Here is a 15,436-nt window from a genome sequence, read left to right on the forward strand (position 1 = left end):
AGGAAGGTCCGACAGCACAGCTGCTCCTTAAACACCGGCCAGAACGTCGGCTTCGGACCCAGAACCTCAAAACCATGGACCCGAGTGTCTATACCCCCCTGTGAGAGGGAGAGAGGGGCAGGAGATGTACGGGTGAGGAAATAAAGGAGTGAGGAGATAAAGGAGTGAGGAGATAAAGGAGTGAGGAGATGGAAGGGTGAGGAGATGAAGGAGTGAGGAGATGAAGGAGTGAGGAGATGGAAGGGTGAGGAGATATGAGGGGGAGAGGGTGAGGAGATAAAGGAGTGAGGAGATGGAAGGGTGAGGAGATGAAGGAGTGAGGAGATGAAGGAGTGAGGAGATAAAGGAGTGAGGAGATGGAAGGGCGAGGAGATAAAGGAGTGAGGAGATGGAAGGAGTGAGGAGATGGAAGGAGTGAGGAGATAAAGGGGTGAGGAGATAAAGGGGTGAGGAGATGAAAGGAGTGAGGAGATAAAGGAGTGAGGAGATGGAAGGAGTGAGGAGATAAAGGAGTGAGGAGATGGAAGGGCGAGGAGATAAAGGAGTGAGGAGATGGAAGGATGATGGAAGGAGGGTGAGGAGATAAAGGAGTGAGGAGATGGAAGGGGTGAGGAGATAAAGGAGTGAGGAGGAGATGGAAGGGTGAGGAGATAAAGGAGTGAGGGAGATAAAGGAGTGAGGAGATGGAAGGAGTGGAGGAGATAAAGGAGTGAGGAGATGGAAGGGCGAGGAGATGGAGGAGATGGAAGGAGTGAGGAGATGGAAGGGTGAGGAGATAAAGGAGTGGAGATGAAGGGTGAGGAAGGAGAGGAGATAAAGGAGTGAGGAGATGGAAGGAGTGAGGAGATGGAAGGAGTGAGGAGATGGAAGGGGAGTAAGGAGATGGAAGGAGTGAGGAGATGGAAGGGGTGAGTGAGGGGTGAGGATGGAAGGAGTGAGGAGATGGAAGGAGTGAGGAGATAAAGGAGTGAGGAGATAAAGGGGTGAGGAGATAAAGGGGTGAGGAGATGGAAGGAGTGAGGAGATGAAGGAGTGAGGAGATGGAAGGACTGAGGAAATGGAGGGGTGAGGAGATAAAGGAGTGAGGAGATGGAAGGAGTGAGGAGATGAAAGGAGTGAGGAGATGGAAGGAGTGAGGAGATGAAGGAGTGAGGAGATGGAAGGAGTGAGGAGATAAAGGAGTGAGGAGATGGAAGGAGTGAGGAGATGGAAGGAGTGAGGAGATAAAGGAGTGAGGAGATGGAAGGGTGAGGAGATGGAAGGAGTGAGGAGATGGAAGGAGTGAGGAGATGGAAGGAGTGAGGAGATAAAGGGGTGAGGAGATGGAAGGAGTGAGGAGATGGAAGGAGTGAGGAGATGAAGGAGTGAGGAGATGGAAGGACTGAGGAAATGGAGGGGTGAGGAGATAAAGGAGTGAGGAGATGGAAGGAGTGAGGAGATAAAGGAGTGAGGAGATGGAAGGAGTGAGGAGATGAAAGGAGTGAGGAGATGAAAGGAGTGAGGAGATGGAAGGAGTGAGGAGATGGAGGGGTGAGGACAGAGTCTGACCTGCTGACATCTCTTGACCCTGATCTGGATGATGGACCAGAACCTCGTCATGTTTTCCAGGAGAACCACCCGACTGGCTGAAGGAGTCACATTAACCTGCAGAGGAGGAGTTAAAAGTGGAGTTACAGGACTGTTACACACAGCAGGAGGAGGAGGAGCAACAACAACAACAACAACAACAACAACAACAAGAGGAGAAAGAGGAGGAGGAGGAACAACAACAACAACAACAGGAGGAGGAGGAGCAACAACAACAACAACAGGAGGAGGAGGAGGAGCAACAACAACAGGAGGAGGAGGAGGAGGAGGAGCAACAACAGGAGGAGGAGGAGGAGGCTCACCGTGTTGAGTTCAGTGTTGATGTTGGTGGGCTCGTCTCCTCCCAGAACCAGGATCCGGGCCGGCATGTAGCTCGAGTCCTCGCTGGCAACCAGGATGGCCAGTTGTCTACGCAGTACAAATACACATCAGTATTATTATTATTATTATTATTATTATTATTATTATAAGTACACACTGTACCTGATGATGACCCCTTTGTGCATGTAGATGTTGATGAAGTGGGACCCGGTGCAGCCGTTGGACTCCCAGTAGGTTTTCGGGTTCTTGTCGGTGAGTTTGTTTGCACGATGGTGATTGGACGAAACCTCCACCTTCTCCCAGCACTTGTCCTCCTTCAGCTCCACACTGGAACCTGAAAACAGTACCGGTTCCCACAGTGAGCACCAGTTCCACCAGTTCCCACAGTGAGCACCAGTTCCACCGGTTCCCACAGTGAGCACCGGTTCCCACAGTGAGCACCGGTTCCACCAGTTCCCACAGTGAGCACCAGTTCCACCAGTTCCCACAGTGAGCACCAGTTCCACCAGTTCCCACAGTGAGCACCAGTTCCCACAGTGAGCACCAGTTCCACCAGTTCCCACAGTGAGCACCGGTTCCACCAGTTCCCACAGTGAGCACCGGTTCCCACAGTGAGCACCGGTTCCCACAGTGAGCACCGGTTCCACCGGTTCCCACAGTGAGCACCGGTTCCACCGGTTCCCACAGTGAGCACCAGTTCCACCAGTTCCACCGGTTCCCACAGTGAGCACCGGTTCCACCGGTTCCCACAGTGAGCACCGGTTCCACCGGTTCCCACAGTGAGCACCGGTTCCACCGGTTCCCACAGTGAGCACCGGTTCCCACAGTGAGCACCAGTTCCACCGGTTCCCACAGTGAGCACCGGTTCCCACAGTGAGCACCGGTTCCCACAGTGAGCACCAGTTCCACCAGTTCCCACAGTGAGCACCAGTTCCCACAGTGAGCACCAGTTCCCACAGTGAGCACCAGTTCCACCAGTTCCCACAGTGAGCACCAGTTCCCACAGTGAGCACCAGTTCCCACAGTGAGCTCCACCAGTTCCCACAGTGAGCACCAGTTCCACCAGTTCCCACAGTGTCCACCAGTTCCCACAGTGAGCACCAGTTCCACCAGTTCCCACAGTGAGCACCAGTTCCACCAGTTCCCACAGTGAGCACCAGTTCCCACAGTGAGCACAGACCAGCCACAGACAGTAAACAGTGAACAGACCCTGGCAGAGGTTCCTCAGGAACACATCAAAGAAGGGGATGTTTATTGGTTGATGGCTGCGACGATGCTCCTCAATCTGACCCAACACCATCTGACAGGAAACAGGAAGTAGAGCAGGTGAGACTCTGGGCGACAGGAAGGGAGATTAAAAGTAAAGGCTGTCTGTTAACAGTGACACCAGTGGTCATTAAGTGAACTGCAGTTCGGGGATCAGATCAGCCGCGAGTCTGGATGAAGCTAACTGACACTATTTACAATCACTGGGATGTACTTGTTAAAATGAGCCACACAGAGCCACTGATGGAAGTGGTCTCCTCCCGGTCTCTGCGTACCTGGATACATCCTGCGAGGACGCTGGTGGTCATCTTCTTGTAGAGACTGGCGTACTTCTCGCAGTCGGTGATGAGGTCTCGGAGCTCGGTGACCAGCAGCAGGTTGGTGCTGTGTTTGTCCAGAGCTTTCACCAGAGCGTCTTTGGTCCCCAGACGGCACATCACCACCGCGTAGTCTTTGTTCAGAGACGCCAGCCGATACAGGAAGCGGATGAACAGCTGCACCACCTAAACAACCAATCACAGGAGGTTAGCGAAGGTCAGCGGGTGGGTCTGCTCCGCCCGCTGCTCCGTACTGACCTCTCTGTCGTTGATGAAGGCCGTCATGGAGGACAGGCAGGGCTCGATGCTCTCGTGCCACGGCAGCATGTCCTCCTGGTAGTTGTCCAGGAACTTGTTCAGGATCCTGCAGGAACAAACAGCCAATCAGACGAGCTCCACATCATCATCATCACTGGGGTCAAAGCCCAGAGGCTGTGGTTGGTCAGTACCTGAGGATGGAGAGCTGGACCGCCCGGTCGGCTCGGTGCTGCTCCATCAGACGAACCAGATCCTGATAAGTGTCACGACTGTGAGTCACCTGTAACATCAATAATCAATATTTAATGACTGGAACGCACAGGAAGACTAATCAATACAGGCCGCAGGTGAGCTGGACTGCATCAATGATTTATTTCCACCAAACCAGAGTTATTGATTGTTGGACAGACTAACAGAGACGGTTTGTTTTACAACTATTGATCTGTGAGGTAAGACGTGTACCTGGCTGCGCTCCTCCTCCAGCTGCGAGGTGTCGTCACACAGCAGCTGCTCCAGAGTCTGGATCACCTCTTTGGTGGCCGTCAGCTCCTTCAGACTCACCACCAACATCTGCAGCTCCGTGTCCTTAAAGTCCAGCTGCTCACGGCAGTCTGACCACAAACAGGAAACAGGAAGCAGGTCCACACCAGGTGAGTAACCGTGCCTCTGTGGGACCGTCGTACTCTGTGTGGGTGGGTTAGTGCCGTACCTTTGCTCTCCAGCTTGTGCACCATGGAGATGTGGTTGAGGGCGATGATGGCCAGCATGGTCTCGGCTCCGGACAGAGTCAGACACTTCTTGAGGACGGTGGTGACGTCGGCGGCCACCAGCTGCTCCGCCAGGCTCTTATGGTTGGAGATGAGCATGATGATGACCAGCAGGCCGTTACGCACCGACAGCATGCAGCTACACACACACACACACACACACACACACACACACACACACACACACACACAGAGTCAGGACATATTCTCACTCACTACTTTATAGCTACATTAGCTAGTTAGCTAGCATTCAGCTAACAATAGCTTTCAAATGTAACTAGCTTGCTAACAACTGAGGGAGATTAGCCAAGAAGCTATCCATTAGCTCAGCTTTATAACTGTACCCCCCAGTGCCTCCCCCCCGCCTCCCTGCAGCGGTCCCTCACCCTTTAGTCTGGAGCATGAGGTCGATGGCGGCGGGGACGGCTCCCAGAAGGCCTTTGGAGCCTTCGGGCGTAGCCGAGCCGATGCTGGCGAAGATCTCCAACATCATCTGAGTGCCGGACTCAGAGAGCGGGACGCTGCTGCCGACACTGCGGAGGTCATGTTTACTGGCTCCAGTGATCACCTTCAGAGTCTGTAGGGATTATTGATCAGTACACGCTGTATCTGTAGGGATTATTGATCAGTATACACTGCATCTGTAGGGATTATTGATCAGTACACGCTGCATCTGTAGGGATTATTGATCAGTATACACTGTATCTGTAGGGATTATTGATCAGTACACACTGTATCTGTAGGGATTATTGATCAGTATACACTGCATCTGTAGGGATTATTGATCAGTACACACTGTATCTGTAGGGATTATTGATCAGTACACGCTGCATCTGTAGGGATTATTGATCAGTACACACTGTATCTTTATGGATGATATTGATGCTGTATTGAGTTTTTTAGCTTTTAGTTGGATTCAAACTGCTGATATGGATCATTGTTAACGTTCTGTCTCCACTACAGAAACACTAGCTAACTGCTAAAGGCTGATATGGCTGTCTGATAGTATTAGTTAAGTACTGATTACTTCATCTTACTCAATAAAACAAGAACACACACACACACACACACACACACACACACACACACACACACACACACACAGACACAGGATTTCAGTGGCTGTGGGAACTCACTGCGAGCGCCAGCTGCTGGATGTGAGTGACAGTGGAGAACTCCTGCATGCAGGACAGGACGGCTTTGACTCCGCCCTCGGTGGCGAAGGAGACCCTCCACTCATATTTCAGCATGAGGAGGTGAGTGAGCCTCAGCGTACTGGTCACCAGGTCTTTGGAGGACGAGCCCAGCAGCTCCACCAGCAGCTTCAGCACCTTGTCCCTGTCAGAGGACCAACACACGGCACATTCAACAACCAATCCATCAGTGAAACCAATCCATCAGTGAAACAGCTGTTATATATCGCTCTGTTTAAAGCCACCAGAATACTAGTGAGAAAAATACAAAAAGATGAGAAGTTTTATCTCTTAAATTAAAAAAATCCCTCCCTGAACTCACTACCAGCTCTGTGAATTTGCCAGAAATGTTGCCTGAAGTATTCACTGGTCGTGTGTAATTCCTAGAACACTCTGCTCTCCCAGGTCCCTGAACTACCCACAGGTTCCACGTGCTCACTAAACTACCGGGGCTGTCAATTTCCTGGAACACACCCTATATCCGGGTAGCTTGAACAGCTCACAAGATCTGTGTATTACCTGGAAACGCTCCCAACAAGCCACCCAGCCAATCCTGTCTGCAAACACAGCAGGTGTGTTATATTACCTGGAAACACTCCACATTCCCACATCCCCTGAACTACCCTCAGTCTGCAGTCTCTCCGGCTGGGTGTATTTCCTGTAGGGGTGTAACGAGTCACCAAATCCACGGTTCGGTTCAGACCTCGATTTTTGAGCCACGGTTCGGTTCATACCGCGGTTTTCCCCGTTTTATTTGTTATCTGATATTACATTAAGTGGACACGGCAAAAATCTTACATTACGGAGCGTCAGTGAACGCACCACTGCAGATGTCACTCACTAACGTTAGTTTCGGTTTGGACCCACATGCAGTGCACCTGAAAACTGAATCACGGGTGAGTTTATGAAACGTACTGCTGATGGAGAAAGTCAGCAGAGACACACACAGGGAGAGAGAGACAGAAAGAGGCGGAGCAAGAGGGCGTGTTTGCTGTGAGTGAGCAGAGGTCCAGACTAGGTGTGAGTGTGTGTGTGTGAGTGTGGGGAGAAGAGAAAGGGAGCAGATTAAAGTAGTAAATAAACAGTAACCTAGAATAACCAACTGTCAATACAAATACGATATAGGCGTACACCGCTACCACCCCACGGGCCGCCGCCACCGCCGCAGTTACACTGTCTTAACGAGAGCTCAACAGTCCAGAGAGCGAGTGTGTCGCTGTTCTGACACGAGACCGTGGACTTTTGTGTCGCGATTTCGGTCTCGGTTTCAGAATCGTTACAGCCCTAATTTCCTGGCCGGTCATCATTTCTTACCGGATAGTCTGGGCAGAGTCGCTCCTCATGGAGTTCTTCTCCTGCGTCCCCTTGTCCTCCAGCAGCCGGGTGATGAAGAGGACGGCGGCCAGCTGCTGGGCCTGGTCTGAGCCCGCCCCCCCTTTCTTCAGGATGTCCACCACCTCCCCCAACTTCTCCAAAACCGTCTTCTTCCCCTGAACCCGCGGGTTGTTGAACACTGCAGGAGACACACAGCACTAATGACACGTCTACTTCCTGGACCACACACGTCTCCCCCCTCAGGTCTCCCCCCTCAGGTGAGCCGTCTCCCACCTTTCATCTTGTCCTCCAGGTCTTCGGGGTACTTGCTATCGTCCTCTGAGGGCAGCTCGCTCTCTGTCTCCGGGCTGCCGCAGCCGGAGTCAGCAGGAGGTTCCTTCTTTGCTTTCTTGGAGACGGAGCCCATCGCTGAGGACGAGGACGCTGAGGCCGACGATGAAGAGGAGGAGCTCTGTCCTCCACCTCCACCTCCTCCTCCGAGGCCGGATGAGCTCAGAGAGCTTTCAGCTGGAAGACAGACCACAGTCAGACTCATACATACTGCTTTATAAACACACAGACAGAGAGAGAGACGTGTCCTCCTCACCCAGCAGCTCCTCGTCCTCCAGACTCCCCCCTCCTCTTCTCAGGTAGTGCTTGCAGAAGGCGTGGGAGCAGAGGAGGTCGCTGAGGCAAGATGACGGCAGCTTCTGCTTCAGGTAGTGAAGCAGCTTCTTCGCCACGTCTCCGGGCACAGACAGACCGATCAGAGCCGAGTCGTCCAGCACCACGTCCTGGACCACAGACAGACAGAGGTTAGGGTATGAGTTTTTTAACATCAGCCTCAGTTTCCCAGCATGCTCCCCTCTCTGTGTGTCTCACCTGGTCTTCCAGGCTCTGCAGCAGGATGCCATTGACCTCCTGCTGCTGTTTGGGCTCCAGTTTCTTAATGAAGAACAAGATCTCCCACCACTCGGCCCGGCTCAGAGCCAGCGGCTCCCTCTGCAGACCCTCGGACAGGTACGGCAGTGAGTAGAGACCGCCGGGGGGCTTTGAGAAGAACGTCTGACTCACTGAGGAAGAGGAGGAGACACAGTTTCACCTCAAGTATTAGCAACGTTACCGAGACGTCCTCTCAGGTGATCGGGTCTTACCTGCGGTGAGTTTGAGGGTCTCCGTCAGGGACGAGGCTTTCTCCTGCGTCTCCTTCTCAGCCTGACTGCTGCCGCCGCTGCCCACTATCTCCACCATGTGCCAGTGCACCCAGTAAGTCCTGGACAGGGAGTTCCAGTACACCTGGACACAACACAGACAGACAGTTACAGTCTCTGTGATCAGTTAGCAATCTGCCATCCATCTGTCACACCGATGGATCCGGGTTTCCTCACCTGAACAGGTGGCGAGCCGTCGTTGCTGTAGCGAAACTCTCCTTCGTCTCCGGCGCTCACCTCCTCGTAGTCCTCCAGCATGCGGACCATCATGCCGCTCTTCAGGTTGTCCTGGACGTACTCCACATAGGCCGAGCGGCTGGCGAAGTCGGAGCGCGTCTTGTATCCGTTTCCTGTCTTCTTCTTTGGCGGCGTGGCGGCAGGAGCTGCTACAGCGGAGGTGGCGGCGAGGATGACGGGGGAGGCGCAGAAGCGAGGCTGGAAGATGGACCTTAGGAGGGGGCGGGAGAGCACCTCCTCCCTCTGGTCCTCTCCACAGGCCCCGCCTCCATCCAGGTGGTGGGCGGAGCCATCTGGAGGCTGGCGGTTCCGGTCCCAGCCCATCACGCGGACCAGCTCTGAGATCAGGTTGGCCATTGCCATGGTGAAGTCGAACTCCCGCTGAACACGGAGGTGCTCCGTCTGGTGGGCAGCGTTGGAGGAGGCGGGGGAGGGGCTGGCGTCCTGTCGGTCAGAGGGAGACTCCGCCCCCGCCGTGTTAAGTTTGTCCATCAGAGACGTCACGCACAGGTAACGCTTCACCAGAGAGAACAGCAGCTTCCCAGGAATCTGAAAAACAACAGTCTGTGTCATCATCATCATCATCATCATCATCATCATCATCATCATCATCAACATCAACAACAACAACAACCCTTTAAAAATCAGGAAGTCACTGTACAGGTGGTGTTTAGTGGGCCATTGTGACCCGAGAACGGTCTTACAGGCTCACCAGGACCTGGTTGCGGGGTGAATTTGGGGAACTGGGTTGTTTGAGGTCCACATTGTGAGGGGGTCTGTGGGTCCTCACGCCTGTACCAGGACCCGCCTGTGAGAGTTTACCTGAGGCAGGTGGATCCCTTCGAAGGAGATGCCGTGCTCCTCTGACGACGTGGTTTCAGCAAACAGCTCCAGCAGAGTGTAACGGTTGTCAAAGTCCATGTGCTGCTCGATGCCGTCCTGCTGACTGAGAGACAGCAGGACGTAGGCCCGGCTACCTGCAGACAGACAGCACACAGTCAGAGACAGACAGACAGACAGACAGGACACAGTCAAAGACCAAGTTCTGCACCAACAGAACCAGAGACCAGAGACCAGAGACCACAGACCAGAGACCAGGTGTGACTTGACACGTTTTCAGTCAGGACCAGCCTCTGCAGAGCGCACCCTGCAGGAGCAGGTCTCAGAGGGACAGCGCTGACTCATTCTGGTTCAGGGTCCGTGTTAAACCACGATGAGCTAGCACTTCCTCCTTCAGAGGAGAACAACGACGTCTCACTCTGACAGTGTTTCTGAACTTCCTTCCTGTGATGAGCTCAGTGTCTCAGAGGTTCCTGCAGTCATTGATCATATTATTATTTATTTATCGAGGCGCTTTCGTTACGATTCCCCCCTTTAGCATTAGCTCGGCTCGCAGCCCCTCCGGGACGTCCTTTGTCTGTCCAACAGCGTGGGAGAAGCAGTGATTGTTAAGGTGGAACTGCTTTATTCAGTGTGTTTAAGGTGGAACTGCTTTATTCAGTGTGTTTAGTGGTTTTAATCAGCGGGTCTGTTTGTGTTGGAGAGGAGGAGACCTCTGTGGATCATTGGGCTCCCGGTAGAAACCTCCTGAACCATGAACACTGAAGGAATCCTAACCGGGAGAAGCTGACTGCAATGACGCCAATGGTGGTGAAGACAACAACTCCCATGATCCCACGCTGCTTCATCGCCTCATCAGACTGCATATGTTCTTATTGTTTGGATGTGAGCTCCCCCTAGTGGCAGAAACTGCACACTGTCCATTGATATTGTATGTTTAAGTTAACATGTTGAACTTTTGGATATCTGTGTCTCCAGCTGGTAAATGCTCCACTGTGTGTCTGCTGCTCAGCAGGAAGTGTACAGAGGCTTTTATTCTGAAAGGTATGAGTACTGGGAGTGAAGCAGAACAGAAACAACGAGCTGAAACTCTCCGACAGATAATAAATGATGCTCGGTGGTAACAACGCCACATTGTGCCTCCCGGTTTCAGTTTGCCGTCTCGGAGCAGAGGCTGCTGGGTGCGGCAGCTAACGCCTGATAAACCGACCCGTCTGTTCCCTGTCGGCTGGTTGCTAAGGAACCCAAAGGAAAACAAAGTCTCCTCAGAGAGGATGTCATTTCCTGGTACAGAGGAGACTGTCTGTGTTTAATGGAAGATCTCTGGAGCAGCAGGCTCCGCCCTTAGGTCCAATCACGCCGCTCGTCTCTGCCGAGCCGATGTCTGATTGGTCTGAAACTGATGGAATTCTGTTTTTGTAAATGTGTTGTATTTGTGGTGAAACAGAGTCAGAGTGAGCGCTCTCTCTGGAGGATCTATAATGAGGCTGTTTCCTCCTCACAGCCCTGATGACTCATGGGAAAAACCCTCAGCTGCTCCTCGCCCACGATTTTATCATGTGAGCGCTGAGAGGAGCTCCGAGACGATCAATACACCGTTTGACACCCTGCTGTCACTAAACATTATTATTATTGATACAGTCTGTCCATGTTATCACACTCATTGATTGATGGGTATTGATAACCTGATACAGACTGCTTCCACCTCTGGAGCTGTGTGAGGAACAGCTGGAGTCCCAGAGCAAATGCACTGTATCTTCATTGATTATTGATCAGGATACACTGTATCTTTACTGAATATTGATCAGTATACACTGTATCTTTACTGAATATTGATCAGTATACACTGCATCTTCATTGATTATTGATCAGTATACACTGTATCTTTATGGATGATACTGATCAGTATACACTGTATCTTTATGGATTGATGATCTGTATACACTTAGTTTATGGATTGTTGATCAGTATACACTGTATCTTTATGGATGATATTGATCAGTATACACTGTATCTTTATGGATGATATTGATCAGTATACACTGTATCTTTATGGATGATATTGATCCTGTATTGACAGTCAGACTGTGGACATGTGAACGTGTGCCTTTAGCGTGTTGTTACGAACACGTTAGGAATTGTTCAAATGTGATATTAGTTGGATTTAAATTACTAATATGACTTGAGCTCTTCCAGAGATTAAACTGATGACAACCTGCCAGCCAATCAGAGAGCAGCATGTTCTCTGCTGGTGTTAAAGATAAGGTCTGTGGTTACCTGCGTCGTGTGAGGCGAGCGCTCGCAGCATCTTCCCAGCGCTGCGTCGGGTCTGCGTCTCCTTGTTGCACAGCAGCTCCATCAGCAGGTTGAGGGCGCCCGTCTCCTTGAACACGCCGACCAGCGAGCCGATGCTGGCGTAGGCGCTCAGCACGTGGATGGTGTGTGTGATGCTGATGGAGAAGTCGCTCTTCTTCGTCATCTGCTTCCTGGCTCGCCGCACAAGGTTCTTCACGTCCTCCTTCATATCCGACAGCTCCACCTCGTCAAAAGTAACATCCGACGGGAACTCGCCACCGCTCCTCTGACCGCCGTCCGAGAACTCGCCACCCTGCTGCTTCTCCTGCTGCTGCAGGGGGCGCTGTGTGTCCGTTTTCCTCTTCCCCAAGAGGGTGGGGCAGTTGGCGTACACGTCCTCTGTCGACATCCACATCAGGATGTTCTCCGGTTTGGTCTCCCCTGACGTGGAGCCGCCGGACCCGCTGCTGTCGGAGCCTCCACCGCCACCTGTTCCTCCCGCCTCGCTGGCTCCGCCCCCGGAGCTGGAGCCATCGTCAATGGTGACGAGGCACCAGCGGATCAGGTACTCCGTCTGTCCGTCATGGTTGCGTCGCTGGCGGATCAACTCCTCTGGATACGCCTGCAGCCTCGGGCCGAGCTGGACCAGCAGGTTCCCATTGCGGCGTTCGCCCACCATGGTCACTGAGGAGGAGGAGGAGGAGGAGGAGGAGGAGGAGGAGGAGCATTTTAAACTACAGTGACAAACATTGATCAGTGATAGATTATCAGATCTAATTTCAGAATTTTTCCAATCAGAATCATTATTTTTTTATCTGATTGGCGGTAAAATAAATACATTTTAAATGTGTCTCACTGCCCCGCCCACACTGCCTCACCCACAATGCCCCGCCCACAGCACCCCCCCACACTGCCCAGTAAAACTTCATAACTTGTGTATTTGCTTCAATCCCTGAACTTTATCCAACTGTCCAACCCCGCTGTGTCTCCTGACTTCAGTTCAACTGTTTCTGGTTGTGGGTTTACAGCAGCTGAAGGTCCCTTCCCTCCTCCCTATAGTGGAAATACAATGAACTGTTGAACTGTCGACAATCTGACCCATCTAACCATGTGCAGTGACTCTGCTTTCATTACAAGTTTTACAGTATAGATATAAGTATATCGATATAAGTATATCTATACAAATATATCTATACAAGTATATCTCTACAAATATATCTATACAAGTATATCTGTATAAGTATATCTGTATAAGTATATCTGTATAAGTATATCTGTATAAGTATATATGTATAAGTATATCTGTATAAGTATATCTGTATAAGTATATCTGTATAAGTATATCCATATATCTACAGATATAGATAGAAGCCTTTCTAGCAGTATGTTCTCTCTGCTCTTCCTCCAGCTGTGTGCAGGTGTTGGGTCTGTGTTATTGTCTGTAGACTGTCTGTACGTCTGTCTGTCGTCTGTTTGTCTGTCTGTCGACTGTCTGCCTGTAGTCTGTCTGTCTGTCGTCTGTCTGTCTGTAGTCTGTCTGTCTGTCTGTGTCTGTCTGTCTGTCTGTCGTCTGTCTGTCTGTCTGTCTGTCTGTCGTCTGTTTGTGTGTCTATCTGTAGTCTGTCTGTTCGTCTGTCTGTGTGTCTATCTGTAGTCTGTCTGTCTGTAGTCTGTCTGTAGTCTGTCTGTCTGTCGTTGCTCTCAGTATAAAGTTAGGATTTCATTTTCGGTTTGAGGCTGTGTTCCTCTGTCTGCTCTTCTTGCCTCGGTGTCTCCGTCCTCTGGAAGCCGACTATCACACGTGCTACTGGGCGTTAGTTGGCTCCAGCAGGGCTCCGTCTAACACCTGGTCAAACTGTGAGCACTGAGTGTGCTGCTAACAACGACCGACAGACACTTAATGACACTAATATCGTTTAATTAAGTTATTATTTTATCAGCTATTACTGTCATTGTGTAGCTATTGCTGATGTAGCCTGCGTGCTAACGGTTGTGAAGTTATTTAATGTCAGTAAATAGCCCAGACCTTCACGTTCAAACGGTAATTTTTTTCTCCCAGGGTGGTGAAGTCTTGACCCGCCCTCCTCTGCCTCTGATTGGCTACCACTCGCTGCCATCATTGTTTTGATTGGTCAGGTTTCACAGTGGAAGTGTGATTGGTTGTAGAACGTCACAGTGAGCCAATCAGAGGCGGAGTAGGGCGGGACATGACTTCGCCGTCCTGGGGAAAGATGTGTCAAGCTAACCTCAGTTGCTAACGTTAGCAGCCGTTGCTATCTTGTGTTTTCTAAGTTCGTGTCATCAGATAACTTCCGGGTACTGTAACAGAACAACTGTATCTCCAGCTAGCTGCTAGCTGCTAGCTCACACAGTCAGCTGGTTACTGAAAGCTACAGAGGACGTCACACCAAAGCCCATTGACAAGGATCCAGATTTAACCAAACGTTGATTATCAGCGAAGATAAATAAAAGTTTAAACATGATTTCAGATTATTATTCGATCCAATAGCCTCTTATGTCCAACTCGGCTCACTCAAACTGAACTTATGTGTATAAAACTTCAGTAGTTGGCTCCTGACGCAAACACACAGTTAAACTGTAAATAAAGTTAAACTGTAAATAAAGTTAAACTGTAAATAAAGTTAAACTGTAAATAAAGTTAAACTGTAAATAAAGTTAAACTGTAAATAAAGTTAAACTGTAAATAAAGTTCATTCTCTGCTGTTAGTTGTCAGTCTGTCAGTTAAAGTCTCTCAGACACAATCTTTAAATGTTGTTGTGATTAATGGTGCTGGCTGTCTCCTCCCGGGGCAACTGTGTACAGTAAGTATGGATGGCAGCCCGGAGGAGCCGGGAGGAGCCCGGAGGAGCCCGGAGGAGCCGGGAGGAGCCGGGAGGAGCCCGGAGGAGCCGGGAGGAGCCGGGAGGAGCCGGGAGGAGCCCGGAGGAGCCCGGAGGAGCCGGGAGGAGCCCGGAGGAGCCCGGAGGAGCCGGGAGGAGCCCGGAGGAGCCCGGAGGAGCCCGGAGGAGCCGGGAGGAGCCGGGAGGAGCCCGGAGGAGCCGGGAGGAGCCCGGAGGAGCCCGGAGGGCCTGCCCACAGATCCGCTCGGGTCGGGCAGTAAAGCGGCTCCGGCCTCCACACACGGCTCAGGTGAGTCGGTCTTACCTGCCGTGTCACAGACTTTCCCCTTCGTGTCCGTCTTCCCCCTCGAGCGCTGTTTTCTCTTCCGCCCTAACGTGTCGCTTCCCAGTCTGGTAACGTTGGCTGTGTCGTTCTCCACCGGAGCTCCGCACTGTTGGATGCGCATTGGCGCACTGTGACAGCATCAGGACTCTTCTTCTTCTACGTCTACTGCTTATTGTTCTTCTTCGATGTGTTTATTGGAGGAGCGCAGCTGCCTCACAGCGCTGCCTTTTGGATGGGAGGCAGTATTACAGCGTCTGTGTCTGTAGGGAGGCAGTATTACAGTGTCTGTAGGGAGGCAGTATTACAGCGTCTGTAGGGAGGCAGTATTACAGCGTCTGTAGGGAGGCAGTATTACAGTGTCTGTGTCTGTAGGGAGGCAGTATTACAGCGTCTGTGTCTGTAGGGAGGCAGTATTACAGCGTCTGTGTCTGTAGGGAGGCAGTATTACAGCGTCTGTAGGGAGGCAGTATTACAGCGTCTGTAGGGAGGCAGTATTACAGCGTCTGTGTCTGTAGGGAGGCAGTATTACAGCGTCTGTAGGGAGGCAGTATTACAGCGTCTGTGTCTGTAGGGAGGCAGTATTACAGCGTCTGTGTCTGTAGGGAGGCAGTATTACAGCGTCTGTAGGGAGGCAGTATTACAG

The 15,436-nt window shown here is 51.5% G+C and overlaps 1 protein-coding gene across 7 annotated transcripts in view; it reads right to left on the reverse strand.

Moving 5' to 3' along the window:
- Positions 1-14,941, reverse strand: part of LOC127361208 (cullin-9) — a 32,494-nt gene extending 17,553 nt beyond the window's left edge. For all 7 annotated transcript variants that reach the window (XM_051395625.1, XM_051395624.1, XM_051395623.1 and 4 more), the window contains exons 1-21: positions 14,773-14,941; positions 11,589-12,290; positions 9,294-9,448; positions 8,412-9,020; positions 8,178-8,319; positions 7,906-8,096; positions 7,631-7,817; positions 7,318-7,551; positions 7,024-7,222; positions 5,653-5,854; positions 4,903-5,093; positions 4,459-4,655; positions 4,212-4,360; positions 3,941-4,029; positions 3,750-3,855; positions 3,450-3,677; positions 3,118-3,208; positions 2,071-2,242; positions 1,890-1,995; positions 1,549-1,644; positions 1-98 (exon numbers count right to left, since the gene is read on the reverse strand). The exon at positions 1-98 is cut by the window's left edge and continues 78 nt beyond it. In XM_051395625.1, coding sequence (XP_051251585.1) covers positions 1-98; positions 1,549-1,644; positions 1,890-1,995; positions 2,071-2,242; positions 3,118-3,208; positions 3,450-3,677; positions 3,750-3,855; positions 3,941-4,029; positions 4,212-4,360; positions 4,459-4,655; positions 4,903-5,093; positions 5,653-5,854; positions 7,024-7,222; positions 7,318-7,551; positions 7,631-7,817; positions 7,906-8,096; positions 8,178-8,319; positions 8,412-9,020; positions 9,294-9,448; positions 11,589-12,290; positions 14,773-14,914 — 4,286 coding nt within the window. In that variant the 5' untranslated portion in view covers positions 14,915-14,941. The remainder of the gene's footprint in view (positions 99-1,548; positions 1,645-1,889; positions 1,996-2,070; positions 2,243-3,117; positions 3,209-3,449; positions 3,678-3,749; positions 3,856-3,940; positions 4,030-4,211; positions 4,361-4,458; positions 4,656-4,902; positions 5,094-5,652; positions 5,855-7,023; positions 7,223-7,317; positions 7,552-7,630; positions 7,818-7,905; positions 8,097-8,177; positions 8,320-8,411; positions 9,021-9,293; positions 9,449-11,588; positions 12,291-14,772) is intronic.
- Positions 14,942-15,436: the final 495 nt, after the last annotated feature.

The sequence above is a fragment of the Dicentrarchus labrax genome, unplaced genomic scaffold (genome assembly GCF_905237075.1).
Source record: "Dicentrarchus labrax unplaced genomic scaffold, dlabrax2021, whole genome shotgun sequence".
Classification (NCBI taxonomy): Eukaryota; Metazoa; Chordata; class Actinopteri; family Moronidae; genus Dicentrarchus; species Dicentrarchus labrax.